Source organism: Xenopus laevis, chromosome 1L, assembly GCF_017654675.1.
Source record: "Xenopus laevis strain J_2021 chromosome 1L, Xenopus_laevis_v10.1, whole genome shotgun sequence".
Lineage (NCBI taxonomy): Eukaryota > Metazoa > Chordata > Amphibia > Anura > Pipidae > Xenopus > Xenopus laevis.
The window spans coordinates 48,198,959-48,222,945 of NC_054371.1; the positions used below are offsets into that span (position 1 = coordinate 48,198,959).

The window sequence follows — 23,987 nt, forward strand, 5'->3', positions numbered from 1 at the left end:
AGGGCGGTAGAGGGAGGATGAGAGCAGGGAGCAGGTTTGGCCCAGTCCAACTTTGACTAGAGTCTGATTGCATTCTTCATTGGAAATACAGAGAATAGTGATTGATGGTGGGTGCAAAGAAGTCCTGCCCTTTACACACCCTAACTTGCTCGTCATGGGCAGGTAGGGGTTGGGAGGAGGATATCTAAGTGCCTTTCACTGCCTGCCTCATTGATACAGTAAAGGCAATAATATATTTATTTTCTGCAAAAATTCATAAAAGTACAGGGAAGGGCACAAAGTCTGAAAAACGTGGAAGTTTTCTTCAATTTGCACTTTGCCCTAGCCCTACACAGAACTATAAACATGAAATGCCATATCCACTCTATATTACCTTTTCTACAAGGATGTGAACTGTTTTTTTTTTCTTTATTAAAAATTAGAAAAGCAGAGAAGGGAGAATTTGTGTGATGGCTTGGATTTTCTGTATTTAAGGGGACTGCACATTTAAATGATATTTATGGCGAAGAATCTCTAAGCAGAGGCCAGTGTTCCCTGCTATTACCTGAAATTTATAGAGTAATATGAATTTCGCATCAGATGAGCTGTATTTATGTGTAAATTGACTACATTATAAAAAGAAAAATATATGTTTGCTGTGCTTAATCCTCACTTGAAGCTCTCTGAAGATTTGGCCAGATGATTGCTGTGCGGTGCTTAAAAGGTGTTGGTAGCACAAGCTGCTTGTTTAAGTAATTGTGTCAAGACACAGCTGCAGACTTATAGCAGGTCATTGGGTGAATCTGCTGGAATTTTTGCTGCCCCCAAGAGTTTTAGGAATGGCTGCAATATGTATCATTGAGATATTTTTCAGCCACAAATTGTGCATAGGAGAGCAAAGCTGAAAATAAACAAATTCCTCTCTTTACAAAGGAATGGGAAGAACACACTCCAATCAGCTTCACCTGCACACAGCCAGAACCGTTATCAACAACGCTGCCCAAGGGCGGCTTAAATAAAACGCAGTATTCCTGTGCGGGCAATAAATAGCATTATTTAGTAGATAAGGTGCCAACGTGGCATCAGAAGGAAAGGAAATTCTTAAATTAACTGGTATATATATATATATATATATACCTAAAACTACTTAGGTATAACACACACAGCACACATTTTAAAAGGAAACACTACCAATATGACCATCTTCAAGGATAGGCCTACTTAGTAGTCAAGGCTTCCCAATGAGATTCGGGTCTTTTATTAAATAGGTATAGAAGAACAGGTCTGCACTGGGATTTAAAATTGACCCTGGCATTTTAATTACACAGAGACCCAAACAGCCCCCCGCCAGCCCACTACATAGTGACTGTCTATATCAGGGGTCCCCAACCTTTTTAACTCATGAGCCACATTTAAATGTAAAAAAGAGTTGGGGAGCAACACAAGCATGAGAAAGTTCATGGGGATGTCAAATAAGGGCTTTGATTGGCTGTTTGGTAGCCCCTATGTGGACTGGTAGCCTACAGGAGACTCTGTTTGGCAGTACATCTGGTTTTTATACAACCAAAACTTGCCTCCAAGCCAGGAATTCAAAAATAAGAGATATACTTTGGTGCCACTGGAAGTAACATCCATGGGGTTGGTGAGCAACATCTTGCTCGCAAGTTACTGGTTGGGGACCACTGGTCTATATCATCCAAATGCACGATAGTAAGAAGGAATATGTTTTCAGGCAAAAAATCACACAGGTGTGCCATTCTGGTGTGGCTGCTATTCCACAGGTTTCTGAAAGCACTTCTTCTTTGAGAACACATTAACATTGCAACTGATTTATGCATAATAAGGGGAAAGAAACACTAATAATAATAAGTGTATTTTTTTTTCGCTTTTACAACCTACTGAATCATAAACTCTCTTTCTACCAGAGTACCAGCAACCTCATTTAACCTCAATTCAATCCAGAAGGGCAAGAAGTTGTAATAAAATAAATATAAGGGAAATTACAAAGGCATAAATCAAACAGAACTAGTAATTTTACTTTAAAATCCTTTATCACAAGCAGAGAATGCTAGCCTCAGTGTAACAGTTCTTTTATGGAACACTCTGTTGCCAAGCAACTTCTCATGGCTGATATACACTTACCAAGACAGTCTCAAATAAGCAGTTAGACAATATTTTTTTTTTCTGTGCAATTTTGTTCCTTGCCATTTGTCATAGCTAGAATTTGTTGTTTTTTTTTTGGTTTTATGAAGTGTTTGAGCTCCTTGAAACATAAATTAGCATTTTAAAAGCACATTTATCTAAAACTTTTTTTAGGCTATTTGCTACTCTGTTTTCATTATTCATAATATATATATATATATATATATATATATATATATATATATATATATATATATATATATATATATATATATATATATATATATATATATATATATGTTTGTGGCATCTGACATTATATATAATAAATGAAGAATTGTTTGTATATAAGTAGGACACTACTGGAAATGGCATTGTTGTGTTAGCAGGTTGGCATAATTTTCTTCTCCATACCTTAAATCTACTAAAAAATCTTGTAAACAGTAAATAACCCCAATATTGCTTTGCCTCCAATAAGGAGTAATTATGTCTTAGTTGGAATCAAGTACAATGTACTGTTTATTATTACATTCTAAAAGGAAATCATTTTTAAAAATCTGAGTTATTTGATTAAAATGGAGTCTATGTGATTTCCGGATAAGGGATCCTACACCTGTAATATATTCTATACCTGCATAATCTTGCATTAAAAATTAAAATGATATTGAATCATACCCAATAAATATTTTCTGTTTATTTATTTTATAATGAAATATATCATTCCAGGACAAATTTTTAGAAAGCATTCAACAACATTTTCATGTAAAAAGACAATAGAGAGTTCTCTTACCTTGCTCATTGTCCTTACTATCAGCACAGAGTGTCTCCATAGCTACATCACAGCCTGCACCCCTCCATCCTGGCTGGCAAACACAGTGCCAGCCATTTTGATCCAACGTGCACCTCCCGTTGCTGTTGCAAAGTCCTGGACAACCATCTGAAAAGACACAGACATAAGGACAAGTGACTTCAGAAATCCAAAGCATTTGCACCTTCATTGAACAAACATTGGACACTTACAGGCCTTATTAAAGCATAAACACTGTAACTGCACATGAATATAGAACTCTTACAGGATCGTAAATACTTAAGTAGCGCCTCTAATCAGAGTAAGAGTGACATTACCTTAGATTGATGCGATCTAGAAACATTCTTTTCTGATGGACAAATAAATGCCTTAAATTTTTTTTCAGCATTTTTTAAATTTCACATTGCAGTGGGTGGAGGTGGATGTGCTGCAGAGCAATTTAGAAAGTAATGCTATTTGTGTTGCCATGCATAATGTCTTCCACTCTCATATTAATAGAATTTCTGGAAGCACAAGATACTTTATCTGACATTTTATAATGTTATGTGAGATCTCTGCAGCTAGAAGTGATGGATTTAAAGGTGGAGCCCTCAATAAAAAGATAATACTTTACAGGTAGATATCAAATTTCGGATTTTGCACAGGTTGGTGGCCCCAAAGAAGAAAAAAAAAAAGAACTGTTTTCTAAATTAGATAATGTTGTCAATTCAATGAAAACAGCATTTGTTTTATGTCCCATTCACAGCTTCAAAGTGGCCTTTAAATTCAGCTTTTATGGGATGAGGATGGGTGTTAAAAGCAAATATGATTGTAGTTTGAATTTGAGCTCTATACACCTTTAACATCTTTTGGTGGGATAAAGTTTTCATGTGAATTTACAGTGCTTTTTCAAGTGCTGCACAAAGTATCTGCCAGGTACGTTGACGATACTTTATGACGCAGGTAACATTCCTTTTTCACATAAGAAGCAAAGCCCAAAAATAAAGTGAAGCAGATTAGCATCTATACTAACATTCACTGGGGGAATCAGGCTGCAAACAAATGTGACAGGACTGACAGGATTTGGAACTAAATGTAGGAGTTGTGCAAATTTGGTTACTCAGGACAGACAAAAATGAAATACCAGAAGGACCACGAGAAAACATTGATAGACTCAACAAAAACACGGTAGTGACGTGCTTCAAGACAGATAGCAGAAGTGAGGCTTTTATTTTTTTGTGACAGTCTCCCTAAGGCTTTTGCAGTGTTACCTTTATATCCTATCTTGTCTGCTTTTATGAGCAAGAAGGGAAAATTTATGAAACCATTACAATAATTTAGTATAGCGGTGATTAAAATGGTGCAAATGTCTTCAGTCTGACAATACATGTACAAAAGGATGCAAGAAAACAATAAGAAAACAAAACAGTAGCAGTATCTGGTCTCTCTGTTGATGACAGATCTCACTGTTTATTATTTGAATGGTTCCTTCCATAATGATAGCATTTTTCCCATTTCCAGATCTGCTTGCTAGACCGAAGACCTAGGTGTCCCCTCAATGACTTAAATAGTTGGGTTAGGGCGATTTTGGAATGTTTTTTTTAACAACATGAAGTCTTCTCTGAAAGTTATTAACTAGGATATTACTTTTTCACCAGCTCTGGTCTAATTATTACAAGAGTTGTCTTTGCAATTTGTAGAGCTGAATATGCTTAACTTGCAGCATTAAATGCTAGGCACTTTATAAAACTAAATGTCCTAGTTCCTTTTTATTTCTTCTTTAAAATTCTGGTTCCTAATTGACTTTTATTCCAGCTTAACTTTACACAAAATATTATAATGACCCTCCTTTTCTCATTTATAATTAGGATTTTGTGAGATGGGGAGCTTTGCATTTTTTTTTGAACCTCTTCGGGGGGGGAGGGGTGTGAGTTCTCTACACTCATGTTGAAGGCCAATGTGACATTAATTGGAGGATTAAGGAATTTGGTGTACAGAGTAAAGTGGAATAGACAGTGAAGTGAAAGGACTCACCCATTAATAAATAATCTTCCCTGAATGCCTTTATGCCAGTCTTTGCAACATTTTAAGCACGCATAAAAAAATTAAGTGATACTGCAAAAGACACAATGGCAACTTGTCAAGAGTATACATGCACAGGCCACACGTTCAGTTAGGTAACAGGCGATGCAGAGGAGAAAGTCACATTACTGCAGCTTTAAGAAGGGCATCAGTGGCGGCCATCTTTAATGAATCCAAAATGAATACCAACAAACCACAGAATTCCATACTGAAAAGGGATATCTTTACTTTGTGATACTTGAAATCAAGGAGTTTCAGTATACAGGTATAGGACCTATTATCCAGAATGCTTGGGACATAGGGGTTTCCAGATTAAAGATATTTCTGTAATATGGATCTCCATGCATCATTTAAACATTAACTAAAACCAATAGAATTGCCACCTTTCAGGATTAATTATATCTTGGGTTAAAGTACAAGGTATTGTTTTGATATTACTGAGAATAATGAAATATTTTTATAAAATAAGTATATAACACCTCTATGGGCCTTCCTATAATTATGAGCTTTCTGGATAATGGGTTTCCAGATAACGGATCCCATAGCATCATATGTAAACATCTGTGGTTTATAATTAAATCAGCTACTGGGGATCAAAGCCTTTTCATACCTACAGTATGTTTTAATAGATTTTTAAACAAATTATCTTTAAGAACAAATGACTGCTCTTAGATCTATTTTTTAACTTGATTTTCCAACCATTCGGACCTATTCCACAAATACATGTGTAATAATTTGTCTGCAGTTAAAGATGACTGCCTTCAGTTGAGATCTTGCATTGCAGTTTGCCAGGGTGACTTTGGTAGCATTATTTTTGCATAATATTTTGTGCTTACATTAAAATCAAGAAAATTGGCATGTTAAAAAGGAAAATATGAGGCTGGGTGGGTACATTCATTTCTTCATTTATGGAGATGAGGTGTATGCATTGTCTTGTATCGTTTCATAAACAGAATTAGTCTAGGCCAGACTGGGCTATGCAGGCTATTAATGTCCCTGATGCACATTTATAATTTGATTAGCAGGCTACGCCCTCCATTTTCTACACAATATTTCTTGATTTTGGTGTGACATTACACCGAAGAACTGGGATTAGATGAGGCAGCCAAAGTTTCTATGAAGATGTTCGTTCATCTGGGTCATGATATACAGTATCTAGTAGAACATGTCAAAAGCAACGGAACTTTTTGAGGTTTCTTGAAAATGTTTCATCACTCATCCAAGTGCCTTCTTCAATTCAGGACTGAAGAAGCTGCTCTGGTGAGTAGTAAAACTTTTTGAGTTAGCCAAACTCTCAAGGAAAGTATATAATTAGAACATTGCTTTTGAAGATCTTGGACGTTGTAATTTATGCATAATGTATTTTGACATTTAATTAAAGTGTGTCAGAAATTATTTTACATAATTATTTAATCTGAAATAATTGTTTTATTTTTTTCAAGTCTACCTCTATTGCTTTTATCCTACATTAATCATTTTCCCAATTCATAAGGGCACCTTATGGAATTCATTTACATCTATAGGGTGATAGAGAAAGAAAAAAAAAATCTTGTCACTGACCCTGTATATCAGAGGACATTATAGATTCTAGGTCAAAAGAAATTGAAATATGGTGGGTACAATAGGTTCATAAAATAAATGCCAGCTGCATATTTTCAGTCTGGAAAAATTACAAATATCTACTGTTTCAAAGAGCATTTTATAAAAAAAATCATATACAAAAATGCTCTATGCATTTGAATTGTAAAGACGGTAAAAAAAACAGCATATACATTATGTTCTGATGAATACAGGGCCATTTTATATACATGCTTTTGAATGCCATATTTTTCCATCATATAAAACATTTTAATGCTTTTACTATTAACTAAACATAAATGTAGTTTATTAGCCTGAAATCCTATTGATGTGATGTTGTTTTGTTTAAGTGCTCTTGTTGAATAAGTATCTTACTAAAGTTAATTTTTCATTTAGTGATTTATGGTAATGGAGGTATTTTTCATTAAAGTAACTAATGGGCTTTAAGTCGGAGCTCAGCTGATGGTCGAGGAGAAAGGGATACAGGGGAATCAGAAGGTTGTATGTGAGCTGGTTTTGCTAGTAAAAAGAAAGAAGAAAGCGAGAGAAAATATAGCAAAACCCATTTTGATGATTTGAAAGGTAACCAAGGAAGTAAATGGAAAGGAGATAACACACTGGTACATTAACACAGCTAGGTCTAATGACTAGAAAACTGCACATCTTGTCTTAAAAGAAATAAAAGTAAAACAAAATTAGCTAGAAAAGCCAAAACAAGTCTATCATATATCATTGATGATCTACAGTATAATGCTATTGTTAAGGAGAAGAAGAAACGAGGGAAAAAAGCATGTCTAGAGATGTCTGTGTAAGGAACCTGCATCCCTCAAGGTACAGCATACTACAACTCCCATAATACTCAGCAAGGAAGTTGTAATTTAGAAATAGCAAGAAACCTCCAGGCTTTCCACGCTGAAGGTAATATAGATCATCATTTTCTCATAGTGCTTTCTGATGCAAATCTGTGCCAAAGGTGATTTGCTCATGACATGGGAATTTGCTTTGTGCTGTTGAATGCTCATTAGTAGCATCTATCATTTGCGGAAACTTTTGTGAGTCAAGGTATTGGAAAAGAACCTAGAGATGCAGTGTTTTATCACTTTAAGAGCCAGCAAAATGGATGCATCTACACATTTGGAAAATAATACAAAATAAAACAAAAATCAGCAAATGCTTGACATGTAATAACGCACACAGAAACAGCATTGGTCAGGTTAGTGAGACTCCGTAAAGCAGAATTAATGTTAACAGTGTTTTGTTGAGAACAATATAACATACACATTGGGGTGAATATATAGCTTGCGTTACATTTACTCCAATGTATTAAGATTAGACAAAAAGAAAGAAAAATACAGTACCTTTAACTATCTTATCCAAATAGTGAGCTTGAGAAAGAGAGAAAGAGGGAAAAGAACAAGAACAAGAAAGACAGTTCAGGACAGGTATTGCCATGCAGACACAGAGAGCAGCTGGTGCTGTTAGAGGTAACATAAATTCCATCAGAATGAAAAGTGCACCCACATGGCTTAAAACAGGACAAGTTTTAAGGTCCCTTGGGGGAAAATATTAATAAAATCACAAATCACATTTCATATTGTTAACATGTTTGGGTGTGCAGGCAGTTTACATATTTCCCCCTTTAAAGGAAAACCAAAACCTTTATATTAAAATCCCCTACCCTACATAGACCCCCTCCCTGCTCCTTCCTCCAGCCTAAGTGTTACCCTCGGTACATGCCCCCAACTCTTTCCTTACCCCTCGTTGCAGATTCAGCAAATCTGAGTTCATGGACACCATCTTCTTCTCTTCGGTAATCTTCGGGAAGAGAGCAGAGTATTGGCGCATGCAGAGTTGGAGCAGTCTGCTGGTTTTTTAACAACTGTGCATGCGCCAAAAGTCACGGAAATTGCCAGAAGACCTGAAGATTACCGAAGAGAAGAAGATGCGCACATGAACTTCAATGCGCTGAATCTGCAACGAGAGCAGGGGCGCTTCGCCAATGAGGCGAGTTGAGGCAGCAGCGCCCCACTAGGTCCCAGGGACGGCAAAAATGCCGCTCCTGATACTTTAAGAGCCGAATTTCCAGTTTTCAAACTGAAAATTCGGGTTTTCTAGTGCAGAGAGCGCAGTTAGGCTCTCTGCGCTAGCATACTGGCCCCTCTGCCAACCTTGTGGACCCCCTCAGGGGCAAAAATGTAAGCGCACGGGGGAGGGGGGCGGCAGCAACTGCTGCCTCAGGCAGCAGAGGGGCCAGGATCTCCCCTGAACGAGGGGTAAGTAAAGAGTTAGGGGCATTTACCAAGGGTAACACCTAGGCTGGGGGGAGCAGGGAGGGGGTTTATGTAGGGTAGGGGGGTAGGTTATTGTTAAAGGATTTGGTTCTACAGCATTCCTGTAATGACTAGGGCCTCCAAGGTTTGGTTTACAGAGGTTAATTTTAATGGTTTAGCTTTTAAATTATCAAATTCCAGTTCACCACAATAAAATGCCACCACCCCCTTTTTTATTTCAATGGGATTTTTAAAGTCCTATTTATCAATGGGTGAAAGTTAGAATTTACCAATAATAAATATGCCTCTAAAAATCCCATAGGAATGAATAGAGAGCAGTAGAATATTATTGTGGTGAGCGAGAATTTCATACATGCCCCTAAGCTGCACCATTTATGTGACAGTGGCTGCAGAACTTGGAGACAGCCTAGTCAGTAGAATAAAAATGATTTTGAAGCCTTAAACCAAAACCTCTGCGACAGTTTATCATAGAAAAAATAAAAATGAAGCTACTGATGTAAAGGTCCCTAAATCATAGCATGTGGTTGCACCCTTATATTCAAAAGAGACCATTGCATCTCCCTTTAACAAGAGAAAGAATCAAAACAAATATTGGCTTTTAGTAAACATATGCAGAGCAATGGTAATGGCAAAAAAACCCAGATTCCTGAATATAAACTACAAAATCTGAGACAACGCCTTTGGGAAAAGAGGTATTTTTATCAATCCCTATTGCACTGATTGCTGGTTTTGTCCTGTGTAATAACACACATAATCACAGCAGGAAAAATGCAATCTGATTTTACTGTACATTTCCGTGAAAGACTCTTACCAATGAAAATTACAGCAGAGTAACCACAGAGATGCTTAAAAGCTCTCTCTCTTGCAAGGTAGACTATAATAATATGAGTATTGCAATTCACATGGCCAGTATCATGAGTCGGATCAAGGGTAACCAGCATATTGGAAAGGAATAATTCTACCGCACGCTTACACAAACTAGTAATTCTTGAGAGCCAATACGAGCAATTATGCAAAGCACAACCCAATGCTGCGTGTGTTGTAATTGCCTGATGTGGGCAGCAGGACTACAGTACATACACCAAGTAGAGCTCATCAGTAAAATGGTATTTTAGATGAGTTGGACTGAACTGTGCTTCTAAAGGCGACAGCGAATATAAATGATGTTTATTATCCTTGCAGAAATGCTACTCATTATTTGCATGCAAAACAGAACCAATTTTATATTGAACTTTCCATTCACCTACAAGAAAAACATCTGCCAATACCTATGTTGTCAAGCTGAAGTATATGCTATAAGCAGGTGTGGATTGTATGCAAATGCCTACAAGTGTGCTAGTGTTTTAATGGGGACAAATCTACTGTTTATCAGACCATAAAGTTTTAAAGGGCACCTGCCACTTTAAATAGCCTCCCACACTAGAGTATAAGAGAGCCCACACTCAGGTTGGGGAAACAATATATTTATTTTCAAAATAATTGCTCCAGTCCACGCCAGGAGGGTGCAGGCAGCCATGCTGAGGTATACACACGTGCATAATAAGTGCTGCAACGTCACACTGAAAGGTGCCTAAGTAATAAGCTCATTACACGCATGCATGCTACACAACATGGCTGCTCACACTGTGAGCCATCTCCCAGCGCAAGCAGCCTAGAGCTGGCGGGGGCATTTAAAAGAAAAACAACAACTATTAGCCCACATCTCTGGTGGGGAAAAATATTTTAGGGTGGCAGGCAGGTCTGGACTGGCAGTACTCAGAGGTCCAAATAGTACTTAACCAGCCCACTAATTAGCGATTGTCTATGGGACCCACAGATTGCCAGTCCGGGCCTGGTGGCAGGTGCCCTCTAAGGACTACTCGTGGCTCAGAACATTCATCCGCCACACATGTCCATTAATGCATATAACAGAGGAGTAAAAACCAGAATCACTAAATGTATCAATGTATGTTAAAAATTGCCTTTGAAACGGATTGGCTGATTTGCACTGTATTTGCTTAGCGGATACATCATGGCCTTCACCTGTCGTCTTTCAATAAACATCCACAGAGCCACTATCTGGCAATCTTGGGCTAATGGTGATTCTGAGGCATTTTAACCAGTGTGTTTGTTGATTACCAAATATTTTTCACTTTTAGGACACTTTGTTCAAACCACATTTAGTTGCATTTCCCCTAACTTTCTCTCAACTGGTCCTTCTCTAAGGAAAGTCATGCTCATGGGCCAACTCCCATGAAGTTGAAATGTCGTTATTTCAGTCCTAGGCACAGATCAATGCTATAAACCCACAGGTTATTCAACCAGCTCTAAGAGAGCCTATAGGCTTGAAACATTGCTCTATTTCCATTCTAATGATTATCCATAAAGATACTCAAAACCACATCCTATGGCCGCCACCCCATTACTTGTCTAGGAAGTGCAGAAGCATTTTACTCATACTGTCATGAAATACTAAATCCTTGAATTTACAGTTTTATTTTGTGCATTGAAGTGGTTAAGTACATTATACAGGTCTTTGCATCATCCTGGGGGGGGGGGTACAGGTACTACACTAGGCACACTGCATTGTTATTCTAAACATCCTTTGCAGGGCACATAATATGTCAGAAAGCGCCAGTCTCCCATTATAAGTTCTGAACGTGGCCTTCTCTAATGACGGCCATTAGCATCCCATTAAACAGGCACATAGGTATCATTCTTAGATTATTCATGCACTAGATTCACTAGATATGATAAAATGAGCTGAGTCTAGGAATAAGTATATTAAAACCATTTATTCCAATCAGCTGCTGTTTTAATCAGCAGGAACAGCATGCCCATTGATTTGATGTTCATTAATTGGTGTTCACCGCACTATTTTATTACTGATTATCTTGTCATAAAGGATTAGAGGACTAACACAATTTGCATTTGTAGATATCTGTCCCTTTAGCCCTGAGTTTATCCAGACACACCGTGTGAATGATTCTTATCCTAATCGAATGTGAATGATTCTTATCCTAACAGGAATCTAGTTCTTCGCATAATACACCAAACAGCGGTAACTCTTATATACATTTCACCGCAATTATTATGTCAGATGGTGAGCGCTCCGATGTTATTAGGAGCTTTTAACATTTCTGTTATCGTATTATTTTCATAGCATTTTGTGTAATTTGGCCAGATTTGCAGCGGGACTTTGATTGTGCCACTAGTTTGTAGTAAGCTCGGGAGAGGCGGCCAAATCTGCTCTGATTAATTTGGCTGAACATTCGTCAAACGACTGAAGAGAAAGAATGAAGTATTGGACTTATCCAGTGACATACTTGTAAGCTGAACAGCAAGAGCTTTCTCTTCCCAATTAGCTTAAGTAATCGGCACAAAAATATAGACCTGTTGCAAAAAGGACTGGCAAATTGTGTTGGCTGGGATGAATGGCAAGCCAGAGAAAGGAAAGCCAAGAATGTTTGCTGCACAGATTTTTGTGACTTTTCTGGCACACAGAATGTTCAACGCATTCATTTTCATCCAACACAACCGCATGGTATTGCCAGAGATGTCGAATTAACTCCAGTCCATAGCTGAGATAACAATCCAGCCTTTGAATTTTAAAGATGGAACTCCATAACATTAAGACTTGGACTTCGCTTTTATATTGCTACCATTATATTATACAGAACACTGTGCAAACAAGGTTGTGAAATGCGCTGGCACGGTATAAATAAATGATGATGATGATATTTCTTTATCCTTGTGACCAATAAGAACAGGAGCCACGGAGACTGGCAACAGGAGGAATCCTCGAAGACGATGAAAAATGATCCAGTGCCAAACAGACTCGCGTCTTGTTAGAAATGAGACACATAATGAAATCACAATATATCAGAATGATAACATTTCCTATTTACAATTCCTGTGCAGAAATCAAATGAACATTTCATTATGGCAACATGCAAACACCGCTCACAAACATGACACTTTAACAGCTAAGTCCTCCGGGAAAAAACGTGCTGAATGACAACAGAAAGCGGTTTGGTCGTTTTTCGAATACAAGAGCTAACAAAAATCAGCAATGCTGCTGTTTTCCCCACTAGCAGACATAATGTCTAATTATACTCCTATGTATTCTACTGCATTATTATGCTACCTGGTCTGCTTCACAATACCACTGTTTTCCCCCTCTATGAATGTAATCTTGAGGCTTTATTCCCCGTAATTACCAATGACTCAATAAGGCCATTAGGTGCAGAGTCACTGTGAGGAAATACAAGACAAAGTGTAATATCCACAGTGCACAACAAACTCAACAACTGCAGAGCCATAATGAGAGAAAACAATGGGGTGCCACTGAGAGCTGCTAACATACATATGCCACTGGAAGGAAGCATTGCTCACCGGAGAATACTCTTGAGTATATACTTTACAAAGACAAACACACATGGATATGCATATTGTGTTGGAAGCTTGTCTTGGGATTCCAGTTATAACTAAACCTGCCTTTGAGCCATTATCAACTGAAAACATGCTGTGCTGTCTTGTGAGCCACTCTTATCCCAGATGTTTTTAGGAAAATAATACTAAATGCGGCAGGTAAAATTAACTAACTCAGGTGGAAATACCCAGTAAATTCCTAGCAATGGTTACAGCCTTTATCACATTAATAAGATTTTACAGTATCTTTGGGTGCTCAGAAGGTGATGTCAATGCTTAACAAAGTTACAGTAGTAAGCTGCATTGCTCTCAAGCAAAGAAGCAAGAGAAGAACAGATGTTGATCAAAATCAAATTCCTTATGAAATATACCTTATAATTTTTATTCAATAATTAGTTAGCCTAATGGTTTTAAAAATTATATACAGGAGCAGTGGCCAGCTCCAGGTTTTAGCTCCAAACCTACCCAACTATAGTCAGGTGGCTAATAAAAGGGCAGCCAAGTTTGGGAGTTTTACTTTGAAAGCAGCAAGTAAGTTGCAGGTAAAACTTAGTCCCTTTGTAAAATGTATAATGAAGCAATAGAATTCTTAATGAATCAGATACAATTTGATTGTAAGACTGACCAGATATGGGATGACTTTGATGTAAGTGGCCAGCTTAAATATATTGCAATATATGGACAAACAATCCCTGTTTTGTTTAAAGGGTAAGGCATTTTTTAGTGGCTGTATGCACAAAATGTCTCAATTTCTTATATATATATTGATAATGGGTTGAGTGCAGAGGACCTCTTGTATTTGTCTAAAGGTTTTACAGTATCTTTTGGTGCTCAGAAGGTGGTGTCAATGCTTAATAAAGATACAGTAGTAAACTGAATTGCTCTCAAGCAAAGATGCAAGAAAAGAACAGATGTTGATCAAAATCAAATTCCTTATGAAATATACCTTATAATTTGTATTCAATAATTAGTTCTACATTTCATGTGCAGTGCTAAACGCAGCTTATGTAGGTGCCATTATATAGTCTAACTGAGCTGCAGGGCAAAGAAATAAATTGCTGAGGGCCACAAGGAGCCGTCATCAGGAACCAAACTCAAGGTTATCTGGATTAGAATCTTGTGACTTACCATAAGTAATTCTATATACACTATATATGGTCAAAAGTGTGTCATTCCAAAACCAAGGGTGTATTGATAGCAAGTCGGTCCTCTCTTTGCTGCTAAAAGAGCATTTGAATTTTTCTAACTGGAAAGGCTTTCCACTAGATGTTCCACAATGTTCATGGGATTTGCTACTATTCAAATGTATTAGATTGGGCACTAAAGTTGTGCGAGCAGGTCTAGAATACATTGCTGTACCTATTTGGATGAAGCCAGTAAAGTTATTCTACTCTCATCTCTGCAACTAGACCTTACTTTGTGCAGGGGGTTATTATCCTGCGGAAACAGGAAAATGCCTTCCCCAAAACTGTAGCCATAAAGAAGAAATGTCAAGAAAGTGACTGTATGATTAAGTTATGGCTTAAATAATGAATAACTTGAGACTATATAGTATAAGTATTTTACATTAATTATACAGAAAAAATGGACCTTACATAGCTTTCCATACATTTGGATGTCAGCTGCCATATTGTTTATAGAGGGTTTGTTTTATCACTGACATCTATGGAGACTTTAGGCTTATATAACTGGGTACAAAAGTAGGAAAAATGATATGCAGTTACTCTTGTTTTTGAAAGAAGCAGACTTTGTGGTTGAGACTTTCCAGAAAAGCATAGAGATCTATTACAGGTATGGGATCGGTTGTCTGCAAACCCATTATCCAGAAAGCATTTGAATTACAGGAAGGCCATCTTCCATAGACTCCATTTTAATGAAATCATTTTGACTATTTAAAATGATTTCCTTTTTGCTCTTTAATGATAGAACAGTGGCATGTACTTGATCCCAACTAAGATATAAATAATCCTTATTGGAGGCAAAACAATACTATTGGGTTTTTTAATGTTTAAATTATTTTTTAGTAGACAAGGATAAGAAGATCCAAGTTCCCATACCTGTAATCCTATTTAGAGTTATTTTGTTGCTTTTCTGTAGCTGTCTGCTTAACATTCTCTAAAGTCCTTTTTCTATGAAGAAGGTCATAAAAACGTGCTTCTTTTGAGCACAGCTATAGATGTCTGCTTCTCGTTTCAGACACATGATGAAAACAGGCAGACAAAACAGTCCAGCCAAGTTATACAGATGTATAGACATAGTTAAAGCAAGCTTTCTATATTATTTAAACTGTTCGTTGTATATAAAATGATCAGACCAAGGTGACAGCTATGACACTCAGTGATGCAATATCAATAATCATCTGCAGTTTAAGTTAGCCCCAATGCCTCCATATTAAGATGATGATTGAGCAAGACTCTGTTTTGTCTACATCAGTGACAGTTCTAAATGAGTAATAGCATCTGGTATGCCAATTATTTAAATCTACTGCCTCATCAATTCACCAGGGGCTTGAAAAGGAGGTTTTCCTTTTGGCGTAAGGGATTCATTACATAAGTATTCAAATAACCAATTACATATTACTATCAGTCAATGCCTCTCTATTTATTTTTTGATGGGGTCCTCTTTTGGGCACTGTGGGCTGGAGAGCCCTGCAATGATTGAAAAACATGATAGTGATTAATGCATATAAAGAGATTCATTTTATAGAGTATTACTTCCAAAAAAGGGAAATAGACAATAGAGATTTCAGAAATGTTTGGCTTGTAGGCATAACATGTGCATGTTTTAATACAATCAAGAATAACACTTATATAAAGAGCTTGGGGACAACAACAAGGTTGCTTCATAGAGTATTATAATGGAGCTAAACCAGTAAATGCTAACTGCTATGGGCTAATAAACCAGAGCAAATTTTGGTGCCAATGTAAAAAAGAAAAATGTACACCAGCAACCGATTATATTTTATCTTAAGAAAACATGATCTTTAGAGTGGTTGCTAAGGGCTACCCATGGTCTTTTATAACTTTCCCCTGAATACACTTCCATATAAATTATGGAAGTGAATACAGTTATGGGACCTCTTATCGAGAATACGTAGGGCATGGGGTTTTCCTTAATTTGGATCTCAATGCCTACTAAAAAATCATCTAAACATTAAATAAACCCAATATGATTGTTTTGCTTCCAACAAGGATTAATTACATCTTAGTTTGGATCAAGTACAACGTACTGTTCTATTATTACAGAGAAAAAGTAAATAATTTTTAACAAATTTGAATTTATTAATTAAAACAGAGTCTATGGGACATGGCCATTCTGTAATTCTGAGCTTTCTGAATAATGGATCCCATGCCTGTAGCAGTTTACCTACATGATCGATGAACAGGGCTGGCGCTAAACATGCGTTTTCCCTTGTTTAAATTAAGAAACATCTATAAGTATTGTTATTTCTTGAACTAAACAGGGCAAATAGAAAATGTGAAACTGGCTGCAGTTTCCCACTGGTCCTTAATTAGATTTCCAGTGCACAGATAATTCCAATTTCAAGGGGTAGTAAGCGTAAAAGCAAAACAATGATCCATTGGTGCTTTATAAGAAACAAAAAGAAAATATGGATTTTTTTAAACGAGAAGAACAGGTAGAATGCAATATGAAAATAGCGTTTAGAGGTTTATACCCCCCTTTTAACTCTGCTTACACCCAGTAATTCGGATGTGGAATGAGAGCACTAAACTGCACACAGCTTGCTTCCTACCTGGTTGGTCTCTTACTGGCCTGGTCAATAACAATGACGCTTGATGCCAATATTAAGAAAGGTAAAACAATAGAAAGGCTGGTATTTTAGAGAAAAGGTGGCAAACCCCGCACACCAGATAACTGCTACTGATATCAAACTGAAAGTATAACAAGAACAATTGTTTTGCATGGGATTTTTCCTGAAACAAGTATTGGCAGCTCTTCCAGCAAGTACTTACTCTGCTCATCATACAGCAACTAGGTGTGTATTACCTTCATTGATTCATTTCAATCGGATGGAGCTTATCTACCAACATATGGAAACAATACTAGGGTAACAATAGTTTGCGCACACTCGACTAATTAAATTCAAGAGACTGTTTCTCCCATTTGCTTAAACGAAGAATGCCTATTTTTTATTGTTCATTACTCCACGTGGGATTAATTAATGAAAGCCTAATGATATTAGTCCACAATTAGATCACTTATGCTTAACCACATGCTTTCTAGGCATACACATATAAATATATATTTTGGGCAGAAAGATAATTGTTCAGCGCTATAGCAATTAAACAGCTGTAGCCTGTCTCGTGCTTTAAGTGATGAGGCTGCAGGCAAGTGACACAGCAGATGGCCATATCCACCCATTCCAATGTTCAAGACTGAAAAAAGGAAGAGGTGTTGACAAATGTAAACTAGGCAGTACTGGCTTCATGTAAATGGGTTTATTTGCAAGTCAGATCGTGGGATATACAGTAATTCACGTATTAAAAGACAGCATTACAGTATGTGGCAGCACTGCGATTTCATAGATCTCTGGGATGAAGCAGGCTTCCTACCAACATAATTATTTACTCATTTCATACTGATAAAGAAAGCCTCATGGAAAAACAGCTGCTACCTTATTCCTATATATGGGATTTAGTTGCCTCTCGCGCAATAAAAAAAATCTGGGTCATATCGATATTATTATTAACAATATCCATGGTTTGCAAAAGGTTTTATGAATTAAATAGATGCACTTTCCACATGTTCCCTTGAAAGCACACAACACCTGGGATCTTGTTCACTATACCCCAGTGAATTGGGAATACAGTAATGTCAGCGTGGCCTTTTCCAAATGTTCCAGCAACATTTCTACATACGGGGTGAGGCCTAGGTTTCTTTTGTGTGTAAGTGCTGTGCCACTGAAAAACTTCTATACACTATTTCACTAAAATACAATATTATGAATAGTATCAGCCAAGGGGATATTAAAATTTTACATTAAGTCATAGTTTTTGAGTTGTTTAAGGGGCATACAAATCCTTTATCAGAGTCCCTTAAAAAGGTCAAAAAAGGTCCTTAAAATAGGTACAAATTACAAAAATATTTTAAAGGGTGGTTCACCTTTAAGTTAACTTTTAGTATGTTCTAAAATGGCCAAATTTAAGCAACTTTTGAATTGGTCTTGACTTTTTATTTTTCGTATTTTTTTAATTGCCTTCTTCTGACTCTTTCCAACTTTTAAATGGGAGATCACAGACCCCATCTTAAAACCAATGCTCTGTAAGAATACAAATTTATTGTTATTGCTACCCTTTATTACTCCTCTTTCTATTCAGGACCTCTCCTTTTCATACTCCAATCCCTTATTCAAATACCGAGCATATTGCTGCAAATGCAAATGGAGAGCTGCTGAAAAGCTAAATAACCACAAATAATAAAAAATTTAATTCAAATGAAAGTCTCAGAATATCATTCTCTACACTCTACAGTGTACACCATAATAAAAGTTAATTTGTTAATTTAAAGATGAATAGCCCCTTTAAGGATGGATGCTAGTTATTTATTATTAGCTTTGGTGTTTTACATTTCAGCTTTGCTTTTTTTATTTTATATATATATATATATATATATATATATATATATATATATATATATATATATATATATATATATATATATATACACCCATCATGGTGCCTGGAGTGTCCAACGCACATGGAATGTGAATTACATACTCAGTGTCACAAGGGACTTATAAAGACTAAACTCCAACCTTTAACCAGTGAGTTGAATAGGGTTGGAGTAAAACTTGGTAAAGTAATCTCCAAGCTTGTGTCTATAATTTTATTCGTTACAAAAAAATCACAGTGTGGCTGTCTACTCCATGGCCCTCCAGCTGAATAATAACTCCCAGAATCTTCACCTAGGAGTTGATCTGTAGCTCCCAGTAGCTTCACAGTATATGAATTAGTTACCAAGCATTCAAACTTGGCATTGCAAGTGTTAAATCAGCATTACAGGCTTTAGTATTTTTCATTTCAATTGTGGAGTTCCCATGTGCCACTATACAATGACATTAACCTTTATATATTTTAGTGTCCTATCTCCAGACTCTGCCCAGTGCAGGATTTGTTGTGCTACCAGCTTAATCTGTCCTCCACCATACAGCCATAAACACTATTCATTGCAAGTACTTTATCAAACTAACAGTCTAAAGATCCCCTGTGCATAACAATAATGAGGAAAGTCAGAGTGGTCGGTCCCCAGACAAGACATAATTCCGCCCCCTCTGGGTAGAGAAATAAATTACACATCATACTTTACCGAGGTTCTTCTGTACTTTATTAAATAAAAGAGATATATTACCAAACGCATGAAACACTCAATACTAATATGGCCAGTCCTATGTATTGCATTGTTTCTCTTCAAGAGGTTGTATCAGGAAGGTTTATTTGAGGTCATGAATCTGGAAACTGTGTTGGTCAATGACAAATCTACCAGCCAAAAGATGCTGGGGATTTGAGAGTTACAGTTCCATAACATATGTAGAGATAGAGATGGTACATCCCTTCTCTAGGCTGAGGGATTAATGTAGAGGATGAATATCCCCTCAAGGCAGTTTTTATATTTTCTAACCTTAAAGGGCCACAACAACTGCTTTGCATTTTGCATTTGTCTATTAAAATATTAACAGGATAATGCAGGGGCTATTCTAGCCCCAAAGCCGTGGAAGCAGCATTTATGATACTGCTCCTCCCCTTGCCCCCGCACTTACCATTACATCACCAGAGGGGGTATGTAAGTAAAGCTTAAAAATTAATATCGTTAAAAATGCCATATATTATATATTTTATATTTATTGCACCAGCCTAAAGTTTCAGCTTGTCAATAGCAGCAATGATCCACTACTTCAAACTTGTCACAGGGGGTCACCATCTTGGAAAGTGTCTGTGACACTCACATGCTCAGTGGGCTCTGAGTAGCTGTTGAGAAGCTAAGCTTAGGGGTCATCACTAATTATCAAGCAGAAAATGAGATTTGTCTGTAATATAAGCTGATGCTACAGGGCTGATTATTAAATTGTGGTGCTAATTGCACTGGTTTCTGTGTTGACATGTAGTAATTATCTGTCAGCCTTATATTGTGACATTTATATTCTATGTGTACTGTATATTGTGAGTGGGTCCCTAAGCTCAGTAAGTGACAGCAGCACAGAGCATGTGCAGTGAATCAGTAGAAAGGAAGATGGGGAGCTACTGGGGCATCTTTATAGACAGAGATCTTTACTGCTAAGGGCTGTGGTTGCCTTGGGCTGGTACAGAAGCCCAAAACATAATGTTCAACATTTCTAGTCTACTTCTTTAGTTAAGCTTTAGTTCTCCTTTAAATGAACTTTTATTGTAGTACAGACAGGAGTAATCAAAGACAATTCCAAATCAGTCTTCATTCTTTATCATTTGTTTATTTGTTTACAATGGTTATTCTGCAAATGACAAACTTGGAATTTCTTCTGCTATCTGTTTGCAGGGCTTAATGAATCTTAGCAACTGGGCAGCAGGATGTAAAATCAACGTGAGAGGGCCTTACAAGAAAATAGCAATAAAAGTGAACTCTTACATGGTTTTTGGTTGCTAGGCAAAACACTAATAATTAAAAAATGTTCAAAATAATCACTGAAGGCCAAATGAAAAATCACTTAGACTTTGCCCATCTAAAATATGCTAAACATTAATATAAAGGTTAATGTTTACTTTAAGGAATCATCTTTCATTTTAGGAAAAATGGCTATAAAATTATATCAGTCTTATTTCATCATGACTACTTAATTTGTTGATTAATTAAAATAAAATAAGTAATTTGTCTATAAATGGATCCCAAACGCATGATAAATATGCGTAGCTTTGAAAATATATTAAATCCCTGGATTTTCTGCTCTGTAGTATACAGAGAAACATGAAGAGAAATCCATTAGTAAAATGGAGAGTACAACGAGGATCCAGTCACAATGCTAGGATAGCCACACATGGATGCACATTTTCTTTTGCCAGAATAAAGGAAAACAAGAAGCCACATGAGATTTTAGAAGAGACTGCAGTTGTTTGCCCTTGGGATAACATAGTGGACAGTATCTATATAAAGTCATGTTTACTGTGCTTTTAACAGCAAACCTTTGTCAATGTATATGTCGTCTTCCATCATTACGATGAGTCTAAAAGAGCAATACTCAAGCCAAGTCACGACTACACTTATTTGCACTCTAATCTCTCCTTCCAGACTATAACCCATTTCTTATCTCATGTACAAACAACTTTAATCCAGTGTTCAGCCAGTTTAAAAAAACAACAATGTCTATATGAACAGAGAAAATTAGGTTGCTTGGAATACTGTTCTTGATCATTTGAATTAATAAAATCTGATGCTGGCAGAGAAATTCTAATGCATAGGTGTGCCCTTGCTCACATCATTGTAGAACTGCTCAGATGAACTATACAAACAGGAGGGAAAATGGAATTCTTTAAAGAAACAATTCAGTGTAAAAATAGGCTGTGCAAAATTAAAAAATGTTTGTAATATAGTTAGTTAGACAAAAATGTAATGTATAAAGGCTGGAGTGTCTGGATGTCCAACATAATAGCATAAACCCAACTATCCACTTTTCAGCTTTGTAACTCTGAGTTAGTCAGCGACTTTAAGGGGGGTTACATGGGACATAAGTGTTCAGTGAGTTTGTAATTGACCCTCAGCATTCAGCTCAGATTCAAAAGAAAACAGTCATAACCCATGTGGCCCCCCTCAAATCACTGATTGGTTACTGCCTGGTAACCAATAGTGGAAACCAAGAGAGCTGAAAAGCAGGAAGTTGGATTCTGGCAATTATGTTACACATCCACTCACTCCAGTCTTTTTATATTAAATATTGAAAACTATATTGAAAGCATTTTTTATTTTGCACAGACTATCTATTTACCCAGTTTTTATTATTATACTGAACAATTTCTTTAATGCTTTTAGGAAATGTAAAGTTGAAAGCAGAGGGTTTGAAAGATATGGTTGTCCACTGATGGCTAAGGGTCTGGCCACACAGGCAGATTAGTAGCCAGGCGACAAATCTCCTCTTCTTCACAGCGACTAATCTCCCCGATGTGCCTTCCCCTGCCTTCCACCGGCTAAAATGAAAATTGCCTGGGGGGCAGGCACAGGGATTGCTTCTTTTTCCAAAGTCGTCCGTAATTGCCTCACGAGGAAACTTCAGGCGACTTTGGAAAACTAAGCACTCAATGTAGTTTTCTTGTAGAACAGCGCCTAAAGCAAACGGAGAGAGCAAAGAAACAGGGGTGGTATTTTCAATTTGTTGGAACACCCTGTGGTGGAAAAATATATATTTTTTTTTTAAAAACAAAAAATAAAAATCAGAAAGCGTTTTAATTGTGTGGGTTTCCCTTTAAAGAGGCCTTCCTTTCCTAAAGTGTGTACAAGCAAAATTGGTGTTTTCTGAGTCCTTCACCAAGTTTTAGTAAAATTGCCTACTTACAAGATAGTGGCAGTTTTATCACATGTAGTTTTGGTTTCCTGTATTCTCCTCTCCTCTGTCAGTCACCATTAGGCTCCCAGATAGGAATACAAAAGGTACATAGTGCAATAGCGTTTTATTAAAAATTTTTCCTTACAAACCTCACAAACAAATGTGAGTGTAAAATCTTTTAATGCTTTTAGGAATTTTTTTTTAATAAAACGCTATTGCACTTTAGAAAAGGAAGGCCTCTTTAAAGGGAAACCTACACAATGAAAACGCTTTCTGATTTTTATTTTTATTTATTTTTTTATTTTTTTTTATTTTTCCACCATACAGTGTTCCAACAAATTGAAAATACTACACCATATTATGCCCCTGTTTCTTTGCTCTCTCCATTTGCTTTAGGCGCTGTTCTGCAAGAAAACATATATATTTTTTCTTTTTGGAATATATTTATATGGGATGTAGCAGCCTAGCAGTTAAGTTTCACTGGAAATTACAATAAAGTGTTGGCAACTAAGGATTCCTTTCTCCGACACCAAAAGAATAAACATTAATGGCTTTCTACATGCAGTTTATTTATGCTTATGATTCTCTGCATCAGAAAGCTTATGCAAGTCAAGAATCCTCTCTCAGACTCTTTACGTTAGATCTTTTGTTTTGTATGTTGAAAACCAGGGTGGACCTTTATGTTATCACTGTTAGGAATTAGGAATTGCTTATTCATCTGTGACTAATATGATTAATAGGACCAGTAAGTAAAAATGCCAATATTAAGCTCTGTGTTTAAATGAAAAATGCCCTAGCCATAACAGCCTGAGGCAATGAGAATTCTTTTGATTTGCTTTTTTTGTTCCTTTCCCACCCAAGTGCAAATATCACACTTTTGTCTTTGTGTTAAAATTGAATATTTAGAATCACTGGAAGAAATATGGAGCACATGCAAATTTCTCCGTTTGTATCACATGCAAATATTCCTTTCCAAAGTATTACTGGAAATACTTGATCAGTATATAATATATACTTGATCAGTTTATATATATATACAGCTCGTTCTTAGAAACAATGTAGGAGGGCACTAAAATCAAAGCTTAGATTTTGTAAAAGGGACCTGAATACAGATTCACATGCAAACAGAAAATTAGCAATTATATAAGTTAGTGTGTCTTTTAGCAAGGTATCAGTTGCTTATTGTAGTCAG

At 36.7% G+C, this 23,987-nt stretch overlaps 1 protein-coding gene across 4 annotated transcripts in view; it reads right to left on the reverse strand.

The window, feature by feature from the left end:
- The window catches only part of LOC108698820 (teneurin-3), a 299,615-nt gene that overhangs the window by 77,196 nt on the left and 198,432 nt on the right, over positions 1-23,987 (reverse strand). For 2 of the 4 annotated variants that reach the window (XM_041589120.1, XM_041589113.1), the window contains exons 12-14: positions 7,927-7,953; positions 4,180-4,197; positions 2,912-3,058 (exon numbers count right to left, since the gene is read on the reverse strand). In XM_041589120.1, the coding sequence (XP_041445054.1) occupies positions 2,912-3,058; positions 4,180-4,197; positions 7,927-7,953 (192 nt within the window). The remainder of the gene's footprint in view (positions 1-2,911; positions 3,059-4,179; positions 4,198-7,926; positions 7,954-23,987) is intronic. The other 2 variants (XM_041589114.1, XM_018230661.2) reach the window with 2 other exon arrangements.